General features: G+C 32.6%; 1 protein-coding gene across 2 annotated transcripts in view; it reads left to right on the top strand.

The window, feature by feature from the left end:
• Window positions 1-23,857, top strand: part of LOC140445667 (uncharacterized) — a 227,256-nt gene that overhangs the window by 7,876 nt on the left and 195,523 nt on the right. For both annotated transcript variants that reach the window (XM_072537905.1, XM_072537906.1), the window contains exon 2: window positions 12,140-12,175. In XM_072537905.1, the coding sequence (XP_072394006.1) occupies window positions 12,140-12,175 (36 nt within the window). The remainder of the gene's footprint in view (window positions 1-12,139; window positions 12,176-23,857) is intronic.

The raw sequence follows: 23,857 nt of genomic DNA, 5'->3' as shown, positions 1-23,857 counted from the left end.
CTCATAGTCAAACTAGGTGGTCTATAAATGGTTGGGGTGGTATTGTTGGCGAGTATGTGATTGACTCACATTTTTTTGACGGTCTTGTGAATGGTGCCACATATCTGGATTGTCTAAATAATCATTTGCAAATATTACTGCAAAATGTACCGCTTAATATACAACAACGAATGTGGTTTTTACACGACGATGCTCCAGTTCACCACACTACTCCTATTCACAATCATCAAAATAATAACTTTCTTGAGAGGTGGCTAGGCAGAGGAGGATCAACTCTTTGGTCACCGTGATCACCGGATTTCTCCAAAAATTGATTTTTTCATGTAGGGCTATATAAAAGACCTTGTATACCAGAAGCCTCCAACAACGCTAGATGATATGAAAAATACAGTAAGAGAAGCTTTTAATAAAATTGACTTAAAAATGTTAGGAAATGTGTTAGTCATTTGAATATCGGTTACAAACTTGTATAGAGGTTGAAGGTGGACATTTTGAACATTTACTTTAGACTTATTTCCTTAATATCACATTAATTGTTACATCCATTACATATTATTATGGTTTATATTTTTTGTTAGTTACTTATTGAATACAAACAATTTTGTTATATTATCACTCAATACTCAATACTTAGGTATTTCTACTTACAAGAATTGAATGTATTCCCGAAATTTGAAGAAAACTAAAAATATCTCGGAACATAATGAGTTTAGATATAGGGAATGCTAAATAAAAATCAAAGAGTATCATAAATATATTTCGAAAAAATAAAATACAGGGTGATCCATTTAAAAAAAATTGAGAAAATTGTAATTTCGTTTTTTAGTTCCCCCTGTATACAATTTTTAGTCAATGATTTGAATTGAACTTAATTTAAAAACTACAATATATTGTTTACCTTATATAAAATAAATAATTGTTTATGCATTACTTCTTTATATGGAGGGTGTTGATTTCATAGGGATTTCCAAATAAAAATGGTTATAACTTGGTAAATACTCTGTATAATAATGCAAAACCCAATAATATAAGAACAATAATTATGAGAAGAATACAAATTTGAAAAAATATATGTTTGCTATACCACGTAGTTATTAATCACCCTGTAGAATTCCACATATTTTCCAAATATGGAGAACATCATTGACTACTTTTTTCTTTTGCAAGTTTTTTTGTATATTCTACACTATAATGGAATTATCGACCGATGTCGCACTAAAAACATATAGGGTGAATTTTTAGTGCGACATCGGTCGATAATTCGTTATATATATATGTGTGTAAAAGATATAATCTTTTAGCGAAAGCCGCTATCGCTTTATTAAATTAAATGGCCAAATATATGGCCTAGGAGGACAAATTCGTTAAACTTCCCGTGCTCGAATCGGTATCAATAAAGTGTTATGATCATTTCGGCCTAGCCCAGCCTCATCAGACACTTTGGGCTGATACAAATTCAAACTTGGAAAGTCCAACGAATGTCTCCCAAAACTTCACTACAACAGTAGTTAGCTACAAAGGCGCCACCTGCTTTGGCGGCCGTGAACGAAAACGATATGATAATATCGTTTTCTGTATCCTCTGCGCTATGCGAAATGTGTAAAAGATATAATCTTTTAGCGAAAGCCGCTATCGCTTTATTAAATTAAATGGCCAAATATATGGCCTAGGAGGACAAATTCGTTAAACTTCCCGTGCTCGAATCGGTATCAATAAAGTGTTATGATCATTTCGGCCTAGCCCAGCTAAAAAGCCTAGCCTTCGCTAAAAGATTATATCTTTTACACATTTCGCATAGCGCAGAGGATACAGAAAACGATATTATCATATCGTTTTCGTTCACGGCCGCCAAAGCAGGTGGCGCCTTTGTAGCTAACTACTGTTGTAGTGAAGTTTTGGGAGACATTCGTTGGACTTTCCAAGTTTGAATTTGTATCAGCCCAAAGTGTCTGATGAGGCTGGGCTAGGCCGAAATGATCATAACACTTTATTGATACCGATTCGAGCACGGGAAGTTTAACGAATTTGTCCTCCTAGGCCATATATTTGGCCATTTAATATATATATATATATATACATATATATATATATATATATATATATATATCTATATATATATATATATATATATATATATATACATATATATATATACATATATATATCTATATATATATATATATATATATATATATATATATATACATATATATCTATATATTTATATATATATATATATATATATATATATATATATATATATATATATATATATATATTAGAGGTGATTATTTCGACCAAAAAATAATTTATAAATAAGTTCAAATTATCGGGTATAGTGGTCTATAATAAAAATCTTTCTTTTTTCTAAATTACTCAATATTTCGCTATTTATTTAAAAGCTTCCTCAGGAGTAAACTAAAAACAATTTGAACATTACAAAAAATGGCGTACAAATACATTTTAAAACACTTACAGAATTTAAAAGATTTTGCAAATAAAAACTGACATTGAAGTATTTGAAATATTGAATGTCAAGATTAAATTGTCTTAAGCACGTTCGTTACAGCTATACGATAAAAAATTAAAATTATTTCAAATGTAAAAATAAAAATAACAATAAAAGAAAAGTTAGAAGAATAATATTTATTTGATGAATTATTAAGGTTAGTTGTTATTAAAATGAATGTTGGCTATTTTTAATATTTATAAATTTTGTTCAATATGTTACAATATATGTTACTTAACTGTCCAGTGTCCGTTTTATAATTTAAAGTGTTTTTATTTTTATTAATGTAATACATTTCAAGAAATAATCTACTTTTGTAGTTATCAGTCTGTGCCAAAATGTGAGCTTTGCTATAGTCTAGCATATGACTAGTGTTTTCATAGTGTTCAACCACTGCGCAAGTATTTTTTCTTAAGCGGCAATCACTTTTATGTTGTGTGATGCGTTGTTTTAGCCATTGTGGCTAAATTTCTATGACGGTCCCGTCCATGATTCTAATAACAAATCAATCAAATATAAAAAACTTCCCTTTATTAATGGTCTAATTCATTCTGTCATATCCATATTCAAAAATGTTCCTAATATTAGTATAGCTAAATATAATACCATGAACAGCAAACAACTATTTTCAAAAATCAAAGACCCAGTACCAACCTTATATAAAAGTAATGTCGTTTATGAAATACCGTGTTTAGGATGTCAAAATAGCTATATTGGTCAAACATCACAATGGCTAAAACAACGCATCACACAACATAAAAGTGATTGCCGCTTAAGAAAAAATACTTGCGCAGTGGTTGCACACTATGAAAACACTGGTCATATGCTAGACTATAGCAAAGCTCACATTTTGGCACAGACTGATAACTACAAAAGTAGATTATTTCTTGAAATGTATTACATTAATAAAAATAAAAACACTTTAAATTATAAAACGGACACTGGACAGTTAAGTAACATATATTGTAACATATTGAACAAAATTTATAAATATTAAAAATAGCCAACATTCATTTTAATAACAACTAACCTTAATAATTCATCAAATAAATATTATTCTTCTAACTTTTCTTTTATTGTTATTTTTATTTTTACATTTGAAATAATTTTAATTTTTCGTATAGCTGTAACGAACGTGCTTAAGACAATTTAATCTTGACATTCAATATTTCAAATACTTCAATGTCAGTTTTTATTTGAAAAATCTCTTAAATTCTGTAAGTGTTTTAAAATGTATTTGTACGCCATTTTTTGTAATGTTCAAATTGTTTTTAGTTTACTCCTGAGGAAGCTTTTAAATAAATAGCGAAATATTGAGTAATTTAGAAAAAAGAAAGATTTTTATTATAGACCACTATACCCGATAATTTGAACTTATTTATATATATATATATATATATATATATATATATATATATATATATATATATATATATATATATATATATATATCTATATATGCTCCCTCCTTTTATCCCAGTAGAGAAGAAAAAAAGGTGAAAAAATCTTATACAGATATTTGAAGGTTCTAAAAGGTATATAAGGGGTAACTGATGAAAAATCCGTGAAAACGTACAGCTGATTTTGCTTGGTTTTTTTAAACAATTTAAAAAAGAGAAAGACATAGTTTTTTCTATCTAAGACAATCTTATTCACTACCTTTTTTGTGAGTGTTAATGTTTCCGCTCCATAAGTAATAGGTAGTACACCCATATTTTATATATATATATATATATATATATATATATATATATATATATATATATAATTCCTATATTCCTAGTAAGTACGTTCCTATCCATAAGTGAGTACAGAGGTAACATGCGTCGGTCAAAGATTTTCCTCTTGAGGCATATGGGTAGATCCGATTAAATACATAGTTTAATTTATCAAACGCTGCCCAGTCTAATCCTATGTAACGTGGGAGCTCACATGTCTGGTTATGTACTTATACGATGTAGTCTGCACAATATCCCTTCCATTAACAGCAATATTTCGATTTATCACCAGATTAGTCATTATTTGCGTCGTGTTCATATTAATCTTTAGTCCGACCTCTAAGGAAGCGTCATATAATTTTTCAAACATTTTTGTTACATCATTCATACGATCGGCTATAAGGACGATGTCATCTGCAAATCTCAAATGACTGAGCTTCTCTCCATTTATATTGATACTGTGCTCGTTCAGATATGCCTTCTTACAAGTATGTTCTAAAAACGTCGTGAACAGCATTGGAGAGACGGTGTCTCCTTGCCGTACTCCTCGCTGTATGCAGAATTTATTTGTTTCTTGTTCAGATAATCTTACGCTAGCTGCGGCATTTTGATAGATATATTTGATTATGTTAGTGTAGCGATGGTTTATTCAGAATTCTGTCAATGCTTTTAACATTTTCTGTTGCTTATGGTATCGTATGCTTTCTTTCATCTTTCGAATGCAGACTTCTCTATCAGATCCTTTTATAATAGTAAGTGGTCGTTAATGCTGTATCCCGATCTAAATCCAGCTTGTTCTCTAGGCTGATAGAAGTCTAATTTAGCGTCGTCTTTTCTTGATAATTTTTGTGATAAGTTTATATATATGTGAAAGCAAACTGATAGGACAGTAGTTTTTTTAGATCTGTTATATCTCCTTGCTTGTGTAATAAAATAATGACTGCATTGTTCCATTGAGAAGGAGTATTTCCTTGGTAGATGCATTCGACGAAAAGCTTGGCCACAGCCTGGATAACGTATGGTCCTAAAGTTTTGGGAAAAATTTCACCTGGTCTGATTGAGAAGCAAAATGCATTTAACAAAGAAGGCCATGGAATTGAAGTGTCATCAGTTATTGGCATTTAATAAACAAAGTAGAATATTTTGGTTTGTGCTCTGCAAAGTGTCTTATAAAATTGATATTCGTCGAGGTGTTTATAATATGGTTGGGCGAATGTCGAAACGAGATATTGTTAATATTTATCGAGATCAAAACATAAGCAAATCGACAATTTATCGCACAATCAGAGAATGTGAAGAAGGGATACCATATGTTAACTTGCGTAAAAGTGACCGACCGCGGATTTTGAACCATATAAGAGAGGCAAGACTGATTGAAGCAGCTAAGAACAAAATTGGGGTCTCACAGCGAAAACTGGTCAGAAGATTTCATGTTGGAAAGACTACAGTATACAGGACCCTATCGAGTAACAATATTATCTACCGGAAAAGAAGGAAAGCTCCAAAATACACAGAGGATCAATTAGAGAGAACGACGATGGACGATGAAAAATATTTTACTTTGTCCAACTCTGAGATGAAGGGTAACGATGGGTTTTACACGAACGATTACGAAAATGTACCTGATGAAATAAAATTCAAAAGTAAGAAAAAATTTGAGGACAAAATTTTGGTATGGTGTGCAATTTCTGAGGCTGGCTTTATCTCACAGCACTACATTGGTGTTGTTCGAGGCGAAGCCTTAAACGCAAATGTTTATATTCAAAGATGTCTCTCTAAATTGCTTCAGTTTGTGAACACACATCATACAACTGATCAAATAGTCTTTTGGCCAGATCTTGCTTCATGTCATTACGCGAGGATCACAAGGGACTGGTACGAAACTAACAACATTACCTCTGTACCGAAAGCAGACAATCCCCCAACCTACCTCAGGCTCGTCCAATTGAAGAGTTCTGGGCAATATTAAGTCGGAAAGTCTATAATAACAGATGGGAAGCACAAAATCAGGAACAGTTAAGACGCCACATATATACAAAAATTAGAGAAATTAGTTAAATAGTTACGTTAAATTGTTGAATAATTTAATAAAAATATAAGACTATTGTGGTCAGAGTTATATGCTTTTGAAAATTTTCCCAAAACTTTAGGACCATACGTTAATTTTATTTCCACTTACTTTGATCGCTTCAATCAATATTCCGTCATCGCCTGGGGATGTATTATTTTTCATTTCTAAAAGTGCCTTTTTGATTTCGTCTGGAGTTATTTCTGGCATTAATTCTGATCCCTGGTTTGTGATTTTGGGCAGGGGCTGATCTTGCCTTTCGTCGGTGCTCTCATACATTTCGCGATAAAAGGATTCGACAACCTCAAGGATTTTGGTTCTATCAGTAGTAATGTTTCCATCTTTGTTTTTTATTTTGTACATCTTTTTCTTTCCTATGTTGTTCGTATTTCGCCTTAAAACTTTTAAACTTTTGTTTTCTTGAATTATTTTAGTTATTTCTCTTGTATTGTTTTCTCTTACGTCTTTTCGGATTGACCGGTAGATATCTTTATTTAATTTCTTCATTGTTGTGTAGTTGGAGCCGTATTTTTCCAGCTTAGCATATCTAATGATTGTAGCAGTTAATGAATTATTAAAGTATCCCAAAGTTCAAACAGACCGACCAAAAATAGTTTATAAGTTATTCAATTTGTTTATCCCGGAGAGCGATTATTTAAACAACTGTGATTGCCCAAACAGTAACTGTAGAGGTATTTTATAAATCGCAATCGATTCTGAACGTAGGCGCAAAATTTCGGGCCAATGCTTTTTAAATGCATTCATTTTTTTCGAATCCTGAGAAAACTAATAAATATTTTTGAAAAATTTAAATGCAGAATGAAAGATTGCATTATTACTGAGGGCCGAAAGTCCCTTAGAATAAACAAAAAGTTTTTTTGAATGAGATATTTGAAATTAAAAATTACACTAAATTTTTTCTTCTTTTTCACCCCTGTAACTTATTAAAATAAACATTCTAGAAGTTTTCAAGGACTTTCGGCCCTCAGTAATAATGTAATCTTTCATTCTGCGTTTAAATTTTTCAAAAATACTTATTAGTTTTCTCAGGATTCGAAAAAAATGAATGCATTTAAAAAGCATTGGTCAGAAATTTTGCGCCACGCCATGGACGTATAAATAAAGATTTATTTATACGTTCATGGCCTACGCTCTTTTTTTAGTAAAAAACAGTTTGAAAATGGGTTGACTTATTAGCTTCTAAAAATTTATAATAAGTTTGATATTTTTTTATGTCACACTGTTGCAAGTAGGCTTAATGAAAAGCTGGTGAAAAAGCACACCTTCCAAAGAAAAAAACAGAACCTTCTATAGTCAATAACAAGAAACAAGCTGAGATATTGCAGAGGATAGTTCTCCCCTTCACTTTTCAGTGGCGGTATTTTGCCATCTATCAGTTGGATCATAAAATTTAGATCTTCTTTTACAATTTGTTCAAGTTTCAGCTTTTAATGTTGATAAACAATGCAAATATGGTTTTAAGGAAACAAAATTCTATCTGGTTGTTCATAGAAGGTTCTGTTTTTTCAAAAGTGTGTTTTTCACCAGATTTTCATTGAGCCTACTAACAAGTGTGTGACATAAAAAATATCAAAGTTATTATAATTGTTTATAAGCTAAAAATTCAGTCCTTTTCAAACTGTTTTTTAATAACAAATTTAACAAAATGTTGCAATTTTTTTAATATACCTTAAAAATGTACCGTTATAGAATCGATTTCGATTTACAGAATACCTCTAGAGTGGGTGTCTGGGCAAGAACAGTTGTTTAAATGATCGCTCTCTGACGTTTTATAGCCAAAAAATGACTTTTACTTTTATCAGCTACCCCCCCCTTATTTATATATCTTTTAGAACTTTCAAATATATATATGTATATAAATCGAGGTTCCTACAGCCTCGGCCGCTTCTCGTATTTCGACCGCCATCGTTTTCTGTCCATCCATTTGTCTTCTTTGATGGCTCTACCTCTCATTATGTGCCGTACATTTTCTTCCCAGGCAACTAAGGCATTCCGCTTCTTCTTTGTTGTGGTATGTAATTTAAAGCTTTCTTTGGCCATCTATCTTCATTCATTCGCTTCACGTGACCATACCACACTAGTTGTCTCGTTTCAATTCTGTCTACACTGGAATATACAGTATTTGTTCTCCTTCTAATATCTTCATTCCTGATATGATCTTTTTTGGATACACCACACGCTCTCCTTAGAAAATCCATTTCTACTACTTCTCTTTTTTCGTGATCTGCCAAACTTCTGCCCCATAGACTCTACCAAGGTTCGGTAGATTGTCAATTTCGTTTCTTATCTAATATCTTTAGACCATAGTAGAGAGTTTATAATGTGTACTGCTTTTTTTCCCTGCTGCGTTCTGTTTTCGATGTCTCTTTTGGTAGTGCCATCTTTAGATATTATAGATCCGAGATATTTATTATATTCATTGCATGTTTTTGTGTTTCTAATTTCTAACTCTGGATCTTCTTCATTATCTCCTATTTTTAATTACTCTGTCTTTGACATATTCATATTAAGGCCCCATTTTTCATATTCTTTCTTTAGTTTTCTAAACATGTAGTCCATGTCTTCCTCATCATTCGCTACGACTACCTGATTATCTGCGAAAAATAAAGTTGTTAGACATTTACCACCGCCTGTGTCTATTCCCATTCCGGATACTTGTTTCCTCCACTGCTCTAGCGATGATTGAATATATATTTTAAATAAGGTCAGAGATATACCTTATCCTTGTTTAAACCCCTTTGTTATTGAAAATGATTCAGATATAAAGTTTCCTTCTTTAACGACACTTCTTGCATTTTTGTATATATTTGACACCTACTTTCGTCAATGTTTGAAACAGTTTTTTTAAAGGTGCCGTATCGTATGCCTTCTCTAAATCTACAAACAATAGGTGGGTAGATAGATTCCTTGCCTTCCGTTTTTCGATTACCTGCTGCAGAACGAATATACCATCAGTACACGATCTTCCTGCACGAAATCCATTTTGTTCTTCTATGTCTTCATCTTCTGATTCTATTCTTTCTTTTATTATTCGACCGTACAACATCCCCACTGAGCTGATAACAGTTATTCTCAGATAATTAGAACATTTGTTGCGTTTATCCCCTTTCTTGAATATTGAGCTGATGTATCCAACATCCCAATCATCAGGGATATTTTGTCCTTTTAAGCATTTGTTAAATAGTTGAACCAACATCTTATGTAATATTTTTGGTCCATACTTTACCAACTTAATTAGGATGTCTCCAGGTGCTGCTGCTTTACAGTTTTTCGATATTTTGAGGGCATCGCTTAACTCTCCGGTTGTTATCTCAATTATTTGTGTATGTTCGGATATTTCTTCCATTTCGATATCTTGGAATTTACATCTATCCTCTGTCAGTAAGACCTCATAATGGTGTTTCCACTGTTACAGATCTATTAACTGTAAGTTAGATTTTTCCTTTCCGTCCCTCCGGAGAGACATCACCTTCCACTCTTGCCCAACTCTTGTTTCACCCATATACCTATCCACCTCTACATATCTTCGATCCCACATCTCATTTTACTGTTCACTACTTCCCTTTTTACATCTCGATTTAATTTTTTATATATCTTGTAATCTTCCTCCTTTCTCGTTGACATCCATTTCTGATAAGCAGTTTTCTTCTTGTTTACTAACGTTTGCATATTCCCCGACCACCATTCTTGATTTTTTGTTTCATGTTTTTCTTTATACCCCAAAGGTTCACTTGCAGCCTCATGAATGCATTTTTTAAGTTGCTGGTATAATTCTTCCGCTGATATATTTTCTCGATCCATATTTTGTAATTTTGTGGTCCATCGTAATTTGTAAAGAAATTTCGTTGAATCTTATTTAAAGCTTCCTAGGTTATATTTAGGGGATGTTACTTCTTGTCCTTTTTCTATATTCTGTACCTGAGTGTTATTGTTTTTGCGATAGTTAACTATCACGTTGGTCATAAGTAAACGATGGTCGGATCCACATTCTGATCCACGGTATACCCTTACGTCAGTTGTTTTCAGCTGGGAAATTTGACGTTGGATTACATAGTCGATTATCGAGCGCAGATTCCTAGTAGGTTGTATCCATGTAAATTTGTGGAGGTCCTCTATGTTGAAAAAATCCATTCATAATTTTGAGAAACATTGTTTCACAAAAATCTCTAAGACGCATTCCGTTGTTGTCAATGGTTATTTGTTCCCCATATCTTCCTACGACTCTGTTATTTTCTTCTCTCCCTACTCTGCCGTTTAAATCTCCTAGTATAAAGATTTCACAGTTTTCTTTAACTTCAGAGAGTATTTCATTCATCTTTAGAAATCGTTTTTACTTTCTGGATGTGCATCTTCATTTGGGGCATACTCTCCGACAATTACGATGTTGTGCCCATTCTCGTTCATTTCCAGTATTAGCAGTTGTTCATTTACTTCAGTCTACGATTTAATATTATTTTTAAGATTTTTTCGAATGGCAATAGAGACTCCTCTCTTAACTCTGTTATCTTTACTCACTCCACTGTAGATATGTATATATTCTCCATATCTTCATTTCCTTTTCACTTTTTCTTGGTTTCGGTGAGAATACATATATCTATTTTACTTTCTGCTAATTCTTTGAATACTTTTGCTTGTTTGGTTCTAAGTCCATGTACATTCCATGTAACCAATATCATTTTTATTTTCCGTTGCATTAGTCGTCTTTGTTTTGATCCATCCTTTGTATTCCGAGGCTTTTGGTCGAAATTTTTAGCATTTATTTCTTTTGACAAGGGATGAGTTGCTAGCCCATCGCCTCAACCCTCCTCCTTTATCCGGGCTTGGGACCGGCACCGGCATTTACTGAGCTTCTCAATCCACCCAGCACTTACCAGAGGCGAAGTTACTTTCAGATATATCTATAATATTTTTACGTGATATCAATGATTTTTTCCCAGATTGACTGGTGTATTTATAGTTATTCGCATCGAATAACTGGTTTATTAGGAACCGATTGAAGCCAACATTGTGGATCAGTTTCATAGTATGGAGCTAATCTCTCGATATGAACTACCTTGGGTTTACTTCTAGCTGACAACTAGATACGGTAGATGAGATCGTTTATTTTCTGCAGGACGTTGTACGGGCCTTCCCAGTTTTGTTGAAGTTTCGGACAAAGTCCTTTCTTACGTGTACGATTGTATAACCATACTGGGTCGTCTCTTTCGTTGGCTTTATCACTTTGAAGCTTCAAACTTTTACGAGAAAATTCGTAGACTTTTCGTAGATGCAATCTTCCGAAAATAGATCTTGAGGAGGCTTCATTTCTCTTCCGGTGATCATTATTGATGGAGAATAACCGTTTGCTTCATGTTCGGAACTTCTATAGCTAACAGGAATAGAGGAATTAAAGTATCCCAATCTTTTTGTTTATCAGCAACACACATTGAAAGGTATTGAAAAACAGTTCTGTTAAGTTTTCTTAATACCAAAGATTTTATTTTCTAAATCGATTTTTATATGGTTCTGTTGTTCTTCTAATTTATCGATTCTACTGGTAATTTGATTTACCTTTAATTTAAAATTTTCATGAATTTGAGATAAACTATTTATGATTTCTCTAACATCTACTTTTCACGCCCCTCCTTCTCCTCTTCCTTCTCTTGTCTTCAAGTTGTTTAATTTTACATCGTTTATCGTCTCTCCTATTCGCAGTCATAAAGTCATTTTCTATAAGTTTATTCGCAATTTTTTATTGTTCGTAATGTTATTGTTTAACGAATTCATTATACTTACGTTTATTTTTATTATTTTTTTTAACTTACAACTTATATTTCTTTGTAGGCTTTGGCGAGTTTTAGAGATAATACAGATCCTGAGGTAAGTCTAATTATTATTCAATGATTTCTACTTACACCTCCAAATCGGAAACTGTTTTGGATAATTTTTTAAAAATTAAATAAGTTAAAATATTACTAACCGAAAGGTCAAATAAAAATTGAGGTGGTGACTTGAATATGAGCCTATGGACCTATGGGCCCTTCTTCCAGAGAACACAGAATTGAACTCTTTATATTGTCCTCTGTCAGTCTACAATTTTTTTCTACGATATTACGGTTTTTTACGTTCGTATAACACTTTTGTGGCAAAATCGAAGAGACAGAGTGGACAGGAGTATGTGTCAAAATTTACGGGAAAAACTGTACAGAGTCAGGTATTTTCTGTTGTCCGTAAGTGTTGTGTACAAAAATGTTTTGCAAAAATAACTTCGCAAAATCAAAAGCGTTTATTTGACTCTTTTTATGATAATGGTTCAAAAAAATAATAAGACACTATTCTAGCAGGTTGTATGGCATTAGGGAAGCCTCCAGAAAGGTATAGAAAGAGAAAAAATACCAAAATTAGCAGACAGTATCAATGGAAATACAAGCTTAAAACTTCTAATTGTGATGTGCCCGTGTGCTGTTCCTTTTTTGTTGACTTATATCAAGTAGGAGTGAAGCGTGTAAGAATATTACAGAAAAAAATTGCCGAGAAAACTTCACTTGATGAAAAACGTGGAACACACGGAAAACAAAGAAAAGATTCAGATGGTGTTTATTCTATGGCTTTAGAACATTTAAAATCTATTCTTCATAAACCAAGTCATTAAAACTTAACAGATATAACTGCAACGTTCAAGGTCACTTCATCAATAAAGGGAGGAGCCAATAATCAGTTGTATGCAAACACCCGAAGCGTAAACATCCATATACTTAACATTGAACATAAATTTTAGTGCGTTTCCTACGTTGTCAGATAACTTCGTAATTCGTGAAATAGTTATTGTTTGTTGAATTTTCATGTTAAAAACTAAGAGGTTCTAAGAGAATCTATTTTTATAAGCTTATTTCCACAACCGTTGGAAACAATTTACTTTAACTAAATATCGCAATTCTCAATATGAAACAAATTTAGCTTTCTAATTGAATAGACTTCCATTCATTCAGTTCATTTTAATGATTATGATATAACTTTAGCAAATGACATATTTTATCAATTACCTACAACATTTTAACTTTGATATTAGTGCTCTGATAATAAATATAATTATAAACTTATTACAGTAATCATGGAGTATTAATATTACAGTTCAATACCTCTAAAATAATATTCGATTAGGCAACACCGCATCAACCAACGTCTGTCGTGTCTGGTCGTGTCAAATCGTCACCGTTGCAGTTAAATCTGTTTAGCTGTACACACCTGGAATCGACAACCCAGACCTAACGATCAAGAACATTTTTGAGCAGTTTCAAAAATTGTTTAAAGACACTACTGGGAATAATCTTACCATGAAATGCAAGACCTATTTCAACTTTTTCAGAGAAATTAATTTTACGTTCAAAAAATCGAAGACTGACACATGTGATTATTGTCGTGAGTGTGAAATCAAACTAGAAAAGAACCGGAATGATGAATGCCGTGTTGATTACAATTTCCATAAAAAGAGACTCGAGGCATATTCCAAGCTAAAAAATGATTACTTCAGAAAGGCAACAGATGATAGTGGCATTCTTGTCCTGGAATTTGATTAGGCACAAAAACTACCGTTGTCAAAGCTCACCATAACAAAACAGTTCTATAAAAGACTTATGTATGTACGTATTCAATATACACGTGCATAATGATGGATGATCATATGTATATTCCTTCATAGAATCTCTATGTAAAAAGGGAGCAAGTAGTGTTGCTTCATTCATCTTTGACTGTATTCACAATAAATTAGCAGACTATCCTAATACCAAGCATATTGTTCTTCATCAGATGCAGCTGGAGGTCAAAATAAAAATCAGACTTTGTTACGGTTGTGTTCTTGGATATCAAAACTATACAGAGTCGAAGTGACACATATTTATCCTGTTCGTGGACACTCCTTTAGTCAGTGCGACAGAAATTTTGGGGTTATGAGACAGGCCTTAAAAAGAGTTTAAGATGTCGAGGAACCCAAATATGACTAAAATACAACAGTATGCGTACTGCTCCCTTGTGGGACACTGGCTGCTTCTAAAACCTACTTTGAAATGTATACCTCTTTTAAATATGCAAAAACGGTGCCACTTGACCTTACTCTTACACCTTTGCCTCGGGTTTCTATTAATCAGTCTAAAATAAAAGACGTGAGAGACTTGTTTCAGTACTTAAGAGAAGAAAGTAGAAACTTCTACAAACTTTTTGACTTACAAACTACAAAGGACAAAGCGAGTAGTGCTGATAACTCAGATGATGAGGAAATTTAGCATACAATTATATTAAATATAAGGTAGTGTAAACAAAATAAAAGTTTTCTTGTTGTACAAAGACCTTGATTATTATTTTAAACCTTTGTATACTATAATATATAACTGTAGTATACTATACAACAATAAAAATTAAACGCATTTCTTCTGCAGAAGACGTTTTAATCTGCCAAATGTGTTCTCCAGAAGAAGAGCTTATGTAAACTTGTTTTAATACTCTTCATTTGAAAAGAAAAAAGGATGATATATTGTATAAAGATGTTCTCTATTATTTTATCAATGGATCGAAAATTCTTAAAACTAAAACACTTAAACAATGCAAGTGTTGGTTCGCCTTAGGCATGGATGTTAAATCTTTGAATGCTTGTTTCTCAAAATACACTTTTAGCAGATAGGCCCTTCTTCTAGCTACCGCCTCAATTTGAATTGCATATAATAATAACAATAATAATTGTATTAATTCCATTTTTAGTATTACTATTCCTTATATGCCTCAATCTTCGGCAATTACCCTTTAATATGTACACCCTGTACGTTTACATTTACGGAATGCTCGGCGAATATTGAATAATTGTGATTAGCCGAATACCGCATGTCTGTGCCCGGTTTTAGTACTGAATCACCATGGTTTGTCCAATTCCCATTTTATTGGTTTTGATGATATTGCATGTGTGTAGTTTATCATTCCTATTACACTATCGTGTGGTTAATGTACATCATAGGTCTTCATTTTCGAAGTTTTCCATAAGGTAGTGTGCTCATACCCATAATTGATTATATCGGCCTAAGAGTGGTTTAAGATAACTGATTGTTTCTTAATATTTTTTGGTAGAGTGGAGAATATCTGAGAGTTTCTTCTTAGCGACTTCTTTTTAAGTTCAATTTCTCTTTAGACCTTTCTAAATATTATTTCGTCTACATTTACGTTACAGACTTGACATTTCACTTTCATTTCCTTATTCCCATTGCGATCACTGAATGGACTCTTTACACATAAGTTAACGGTAATATTACTTTATATTTTGTTCTGAGTTAATGATTCTTTTGTACAATACAGTATTTATGTTTAAGTCATCAACGAATGGAATGCTTTTTACTTTATGAGAGTAAAACAGGAAGTAATGAATTTTATGAACGTCGCTAAATGTTAACTGCATGTTTTAAAAACGACCACAGGACTGAACTAAATTTTTGATATTTACGCGAATTATGAATTTGTACGTGTTGTCGACAGGGACAATGAAAAAACTGTGTAAGAAAAAAGAAGCAATGATCTTAATAAATATATATATATATATATATATATATATATATATATATATATATATATATATATATGTATATATATATGTATATATATATATATATATATATATATATATATATATATATATGTATATATATATGTATATATATATATATATATATATATATATATATATATATATATATATATAAGTATGTTTTGGATGGGTTGGAGTCAATACAAGGGGCTGACTCCAACCCATCCGAAACATAGGTATTTATATATTTTTTCCAAACGAGTCACAAGTACTTCTTTTTTCTTATTCTTATATATATATATATATATATATATATATATAAGAATAAGAAAAAAGAAGTACTTGTGACTCGTTTGGAAAAAATATATAACTGTTTTGGATGGGTTGGAGTCAATAAAAGGGCTATTGTGTTTACAATTATTATCAAGAGCTAAAAAAGACAAAATATCTTACAAGGTTGAACTAGAAAGAAAAAACAATTTTTGTTAACTTACCAAATAAAAATTAGTTTAGTAAATAAAAATTGCTGCTAATACATCTTAAAAATAATTAATATAAAAATGTCCTAATCTAATAAATGCTTCTCTGAAAATTTTTAGTTAATTTTGAAAACATTTTTTTAATACAAAAACAATTGAATTTATAAATAAGTTAAAATAGCAACCAATTACAAATAAGCCTCAATGTCATAAATGCCAACTTAAAATTTTTATTTTTGACAATTATATTGCCAAAAATAAAATTTCGTTTAAACATTCTTTTTTGTTTAGTAACAAAAAAGAAGAAGATTTATTCACCGTTGACAGATGTCTGAAAAAATGTAACAGATATATGGAGAATTAAATATGACATTTTACAAGTTTTATATATAAATCATAAAGAAAGAATATAATTATAAATTTTGCTTAGATTTTGAATTTCTGATCTTTTGTTTAAGTTATTATCACTTTTGCTAATACAAACCATTTCCAAAAAAGTCATTTTAAATTTATTACTTTCACTACATAAAATTTTAATGTTATCAAAATCCATAATATGGTCTTTATCGATTACATGCTCTGCCAAAGCACAAGATGGTTTTTTAATTCTGCAATCACTTTTGTGAGAAATAATGCGATTTGAAAGATTTCTTCCGGTCTCACCAACACATTCAGCCTCACACTGAGTACAACTATAATAATGCTATATACTAAATGCTAATAATGCTGTATACTAAATTCGTTTTTTCAAATTTGTCTATAGGATATTTAGTTTTGGAATATAAAGATGAAATAGTTTTGATGTTCTTTGTTGCTATTTTTATATTGTCAATAACCTTTAGTGTTTGTATTAATTTAGGTGTTAATGATGGTATAAAAGGTAGTGAATGATAATAGATGTTCTGATTGTTAGATACAATGTTTTGAGATTTAGCAAAAAATGGTGTTAAGTTATTTATATTACCAATATTAGAAAAAAGCATCCTATGTAGCATATCTGGAGGATAAGAGTTTTCAATTAGAATATTTTTTAACAATTAAAGATCTTCTTGTAGATAATCTGTATGAGAAAGTTTTAAAACACGTTCTTTTAATCCTGTTATAAGGTTCATTTTTATCTCATCATCCAAATAAGATGAAAATATATATGCTTCTTGTTGCAGAAAAAATGCAAAACAATTTGGAGCTGCCCCACTATTGTACCAAAACTACAAAAAAATAGTATCCATTGTAGTTATTATTGGAAAATAAAAAAAAATTACTGCAAAATCTGTTTATAGTATTAAAAATTAACAAAAAACCGTTTTTTCTTTTATATTTAAACAGAAAATCAGTCTATTCGTCTGCTTGGTCGTCGTCATCCGTGCCTGAAGTCTGGGAATCATTGTTATCATTACCAACGTCATCACATTTAAGGGATTGGTAAAACTCCATTTCGTTGGATGGAACGTAATTGGTGGCTAACTGCATTACGTCTTTGTACTTGGCCTTTTTTACGGGTATTGATGACTCGTACACCATCAAGTTAGTTTCAACTGAAAGATTATCTTTATTGTCCCTCAAAATGTAGTACGATTCAAAAATAGGAATACCAGTTGTAACAGACACATTAACTTTATCCATGTGCTCCTTGCTGTATTCAAAAATCCGGTGTTGAGAAATCTTAAACTTCTGTTTCTGAGAATTCCTTATAACTTTTTTAAAATGGTTCTCAAAATGACTGCTAAAGTTGAAGATCATATCTTGATGAACCATAATGGGTATGAAATATTTGGATGTCTGTTGAATAAACTGACAGTATTGTGTAGGAGAGAAAGTATAGTCTTTTTTTCGTAAAAACTTTTCTATAACACCAAAACAACGGTCACACGGTAGGAAACTGTGCCGTGGTTCAGGAAAACGATGTTGAATATTCTCCACAGAAGTGGTTCTTACAAGAAGATGCAGAAACTCTAGTATCGTTGAATTTTTATTTTGAGCTTCAGCATTATCGGAAATGAGGTACAGTTGTCTGACATTTTTTGGAAGGATATTTTTTACGCAGTGATAAAGAAAAGAAACAACTTCATTCGGTCATTTTCTAGCGGTTGTTTCATCGTAAATGCAAAAATAAGCTTTGCCGGTTTTGCCCAAATGTATGCAAAAATTGTACACCCATAGTTGACGTTTGTAGAAGGCTTCGCCGGCATGAATTTTCAGCAGAGGAATATTCTGCTGAAAATCAAACGTTAAAATTTCTATGTCGTTATTTTGTTGGCTCAGCTTTGTCTTTTCTTTTAAGTCTGTAAAAAAACGACTTGCTTTAACCTCATGTACTTTGTTTTCAAGTCGTAAATTTTCCTTTTCAGTATCATCAAGAGCTGGATCTTGAAAGCTATTGTGTAATATGTCACATCTTTGGCAGGTGTTCGAACGAGGCGCCCCAAAACTATAATTAAAATTTGCTTTAAAATATTTAAAATAAAAATCGTAGGTTACTTTAGGTTTATAGTTTTTATCAACAACACTTTCCGGTTCATTCATTTACAAATAAAGTTCATGCATCTTTTTAACATTGAGATCGGTAGACAAATAAAAACGGGACGTTTTACTCGGCTGTAGTGTCTCACGTCGTGGAAAACTTTTTGTGTGATTATCTACCTTCTGCTGTAAATCTTTTGAAATACGTTTTTTTATTTTTATGTTTACCTTGTTTGCTGTTCCGGGGTGTAATGTTGTTACTCCGCAAAATTTTAGCAATATTATCCACTCGTTTTTGGATATCCCGTGTATTGCTCGGAATGCACTCCTACAAACTCGTATTTTTTCTATACCTAGCTTAATATAGTACTTGTAAGCACAACTACGCCTCTCTCGCTCACCAGTTTTAGCTCGAGTTCTGGCAACATTGCTTGTTGTTATTAAACCACCCAAGTAGATAGTTTGAATCTGTTTGTCTCCTATTTCATTAAAGTTTACTAAAACTGCTTGCCTCTGTTCTTCATTCACCTTTTCAAAACATTTAAACTTACATTCACAATTTGGTCCACTTTGCCTAGGTCCCACACTAGTACCTTTCTAGTTAACTTAACTTTTTCCTTCTGCAATACACTTTTTCTTAATGTTCCGTTTCCACTTAGCTGGATCAACACTTTTTCTATTCCTCGCAAACGAAACACTCTGAACCTTGTTTTGAACTGTATTGACTGGAAGCTTGTGTTTTTTTACACGCCTTCTTTTCACTAAAGACCCTGCTTCATCAGGATCAGAGCTTTTTTCCGATTCGGATGGATTATACAGACCAGACGAACCTCTACTAAACAGACTAACATTATCAAAATCAGATTCTGTACCACTCATGATACAAATAAATAATAAAAAACACTTAAAAAATACATAAACAGTTGTATAGAAACACACGTGGTCAACTTTCTGAAAATGCACTGCGAGAATACGTTAGACCGTTAAAGCAATGGACTTCAATCGACTGAATCATAGACTGAATACTAAACTTAAACTTCCGTTAATTCCATTCGAGGCCAAGCTAACGGTTACAGCCCAAGCGTCTCGATGTTTGACGAAAGTAGGGGGGCAGCTCCGGAGCTGCATCCTTCTTGTAGCAAACAATTTCGGAGGCAGGTACATAAACAGTTATAGGTTTAACATTTATAAATGGTTCTGCTTCTTTCTTGCACCAATCGATTCAACAAATTTTTTTTACATAATATGCATCTATAAACTAAAATTTGACCAAAAATGGAGCTGTCTCCTTCTTGCAGCAAGGTCCTCAATTGCAATTGTATTTCACTCGTTTCTGAATAAGTCCTTACGTAGGAACGATCCCTTATAGTGGATCTAATTAATTAATCTATCGTAATAATAGTATAATAAATATAAAGAATATGGAAGAATACTAAAAATTAACCTTGAGCATTTTTGTTTTCTGATATAGTCTAGATATTTGAATGTACTGTAGAATCTGACAAAATTTATCAAGGTTTTAATGATGTGTCACACGTGTTTCCAGTTGTAATCATAATAATTTTATAAAATATAAAGAATACAGTCACGTAATTAGGGACTATAAAGAAAAAAGTGGTTTAATTAATGCATGAACTTCTCTTTGGATCAAAACTTTAATTGAGGAGTTTGCTGTAAGAAGTATGCAGCTTCATATTTGGTAATTGTTGGGAAATTGAAAAAACTGTTTTTTAATAAAAATTTTTATTTTAACCCGAAAGATATTATATCAATCAATGACAAACAGATTTAGTCAATACTTAACACTATTTTCAAGTAGATAATTTTTGAAAAAATAAGAAAAAAAATTGAAAAAAAATTGAAAAAAATTGGTCCTGCATCTTTCTTGCACCAAACACGTGAAATAATGCTTCTTTACCATCATTTTTGAAAAAAAAGACAAATTCCCCAAAAAAAAACTCGTTTATTCGGTTACAACAATCAGACGACTTTGGTTTGCCTGCTACACAAATACGAAAAAATCTGTAAAAATAAACAGGTTGGTGTCAAAAAAATAGCATTCAGAAAAAAAAAATAAAACAATCACACGGACAAACACATCCTTCATTTATCTACCTGGTCGTCATCATCTGTTTCAGATGATTCGATTTTCTGGTTCTCTGCCATGGCTGCATCACTTGTGAGGGTGTAAAAAGCCATTTGGTCCATAGGAACGAATCGTGTTGCCAACTGCATTACATATGCATATTTGGCTTTTTTGACAAATATAGGATTGCAATAGACAGGAATATCAGAAGAAACTGAGAGGTCGCTGTCAAGGTTTCTCAAGATTGGGAAGTGAAAACTCGGAAGGCCAGTAGATATACCATCTAAGGCCATCTAAATGTTCATTGCTGTACTGGAAAATACGGTATTTGGAAATCTGGAATCTTTGCTTTTCTGCATCTGAGATAACTTTTTTAAAATGTCCTTCATAGTGACCACTAAAGTTCAGGATCATATTTTGTTTTACCAGAATGGACATAAACTGTTTGGATGATTGTTTAACAAAATCAGCATATTGTTGGGGGCTAAAAACGTAGTCCTTCTTCCTTAAACACTTCTCAATAACTCCAAAGCAGCGATCACAGGGAAGAAAGCTATGTCCTGGCTCAGGAAAGCGGTGCTCTATCTTGTCAATAAACCTAGTTCTCACCAGCAAATACAGAAACTGAATCATTACTGAGTTTTTGTTTTGCGCAGCAGCGTTATCGGAGAAAAGTTATAAAACTTTAACATTTTTAGGTAGTATATTTTTTATATAGTGGTACAAAAATGACAGACACTACTTCGTTTGGTGACTTTCGAGTCGTAGTTTCAATCATACACATAAAAGTGTGCTTGATTTGTCTTACCAAAATGAACGCAGTAGTTGTATGTCCACAACTGGCGTTTGTACAATGATTGCACAATGTGGTTTTCTTCTTTAGCTCCTTGAAAAACAAATCGGCCTTAATTTCATGCAACTTCTTTTCCGCAGCTAAAACTTTTCGTTCATTTTTATCGAGGATCACATCTTTGAGTTTGTTATCTAAGACATCACATTTTTTGCACATATCTGATCGAGCTAAGCCAAACATAGTTGAAGTTTTCTTTGAAGTATCGACAGTAGAAGTCATAGGGAACTTTGGGTTTATATTTAGGATTGCTAACACTTTCTGGTTCGTAAAGTTCCAAATAGAGTTAATGCATCTTCTTTACATTTAGATCTGGAGATAAATAGAATCGACGGCATTTGTTTCTACTATAATGCGATTCACGCATTGGAAAGCTCTGGATGTGCATGTTCACCTTTTTGAGTGTTTCGTTAGATTTTCGGTTGAGTCTATTTGTATCCTTTCCTTTGTTACTAGGTGGCGCTGCAATATCTTTGTCACGAAAAGTTTGAGCAATGAGATCTACACGTTTCCTTGATATGCCGTGGATTTAACCAAAAGCATGTCTACAAACTCGTTTGGATAGCTTACCCAGCTTTATAAATTATTTGTAGGAACAAGTGCGGTCTTGCCTTTCATTAGTCTTTTTTCGAGTTCTTTGAATAGTAGTAGTTTGAATCAACCCTCCCAAATAGGTATTTTTGCAAATCTTTGTCGCCTATTTTGTTAAACTTCTGTAAGACAACTTTTCTTGTTTCTTCGTCCTCATTTTGAAAACACTTGTACCTGCAGTTGCAGTTCGATCCAGTTAATCTCGGTCTCTTCTGCATTCCTTTCCGTTCGTATACATTTTCCCTTCTGCAATAGCTTTTTTTTCATATTTCTTTTCCAGAGAGTGGGGTTGACACTTTTTCTATTTTTGGTTACAGGAACAACTGGGGGCTCTTCCGTGGGCTCCATGTTTACAACAGGTTCAATGTGTTGTTTTTTTACAGAGGTACGTTTCTTCTTTGGATGCTTTCTCCTAGCTGAAGGTCCTGCGACATCACTATTAAAACAACTTTCATCAGAGCTTGTAGGTTCATAGTCTGACTCACTAGCGCTAAACGGATCTGACTCGGTTTCACTCATTTTTACACGACGTTAAATTTTTACGCGAACAATTAAACCGCATGAAAAAGCACGCCACGCAGTAATGATAGCAACAAACAAGTCAAAACAAATCAGCTGCCCTGTCGGCCCAGCGCCAACAGAAGATGACCTTGCATTCTACGAAAATCACTGAACATTCACAATCGTTTAGTGCAAAAAGGATGCAGGTCTGGAGCTGCACCCTTCTTGCACCAAATGAGTGAGGAGGCAGATCCATAAAGACGTATAATTCCTTTATTTATTATCGGATCTGCATCGTTCTTATACCAGTCAATCTGCCAATTTTTTTTTAATTGTAACATATGTTTCACCCAAAATGGTCTAAATATGGAGCTGCATCCTTCTTACAGCAAACTCCTCAATTGTGTATTCAGTTTCTTTTTTTGTGGGAGATTGATTGTACTTTGACCTATTGTATACATACATAGATATTGTACCCATTTGAGGATCTTTCCTTTGATATCCCCAAGGTAAGTTTTGTCGCCATTGTCTCTATATTTTAATTCATATTTAAATATTTTTATAGCCAAATAGTCACTTTACAATGATACCATATCACAGTACCGCCTACTGTGCCATCTTTTTTTTTAATTTCGTGTAAAACCCCTGTTTTGTGCAAAACTTATTTTGAAATATTGGTCTGTTCATCGTAGCAGGAGTAGAATAGTATTGTCCGTCGCGAAGTCCATCCGAGGCACAAAAGAAAGGACGTCCCGGCGCCGAGGCTCGCTAAAGAGCGGACGAGAACCGATAATCTAGGTGTGTTTCGTTCGCTGTCTCGGTACGAAGTGTTGTCTTGAGATGGTCAGAAACCCTCTGACCGTTAGGCAGTGATGAATGGCGATAATCTCACTTAATGGTCACAGTAATATGATACTTTATAACGTTTTCTATGGTTTGCAAGGAAGTGACCCAACATAACAAAGAAAGTCGAATCTTTGAACTTAAAAACAGACTAAATGTGTTTAAGCCAGTTTAACAATGGGATTTTACT

The sequence above is a fragment of the Diabrotica undecimpunctata genome, chromosome 7, assembly GCF_040954645.1.
Source record: "Diabrotica undecimpunctata isolate CICGRU chromosome 7, icDiaUnde3, whole genome shotgun sequence".
NCBI classification, from domain to species: Eukaryota; Metazoa; Arthropoda; class Insecta; order Coleoptera; family Chrysomelidae; genus Diabrotica; species Diabrotica undecimpunctata.
The sequence above is the reverse complement of the archived record's forward strand: the minus strand, read 5'-3'. Positions and strand labels throughout refer to the sequence as shown.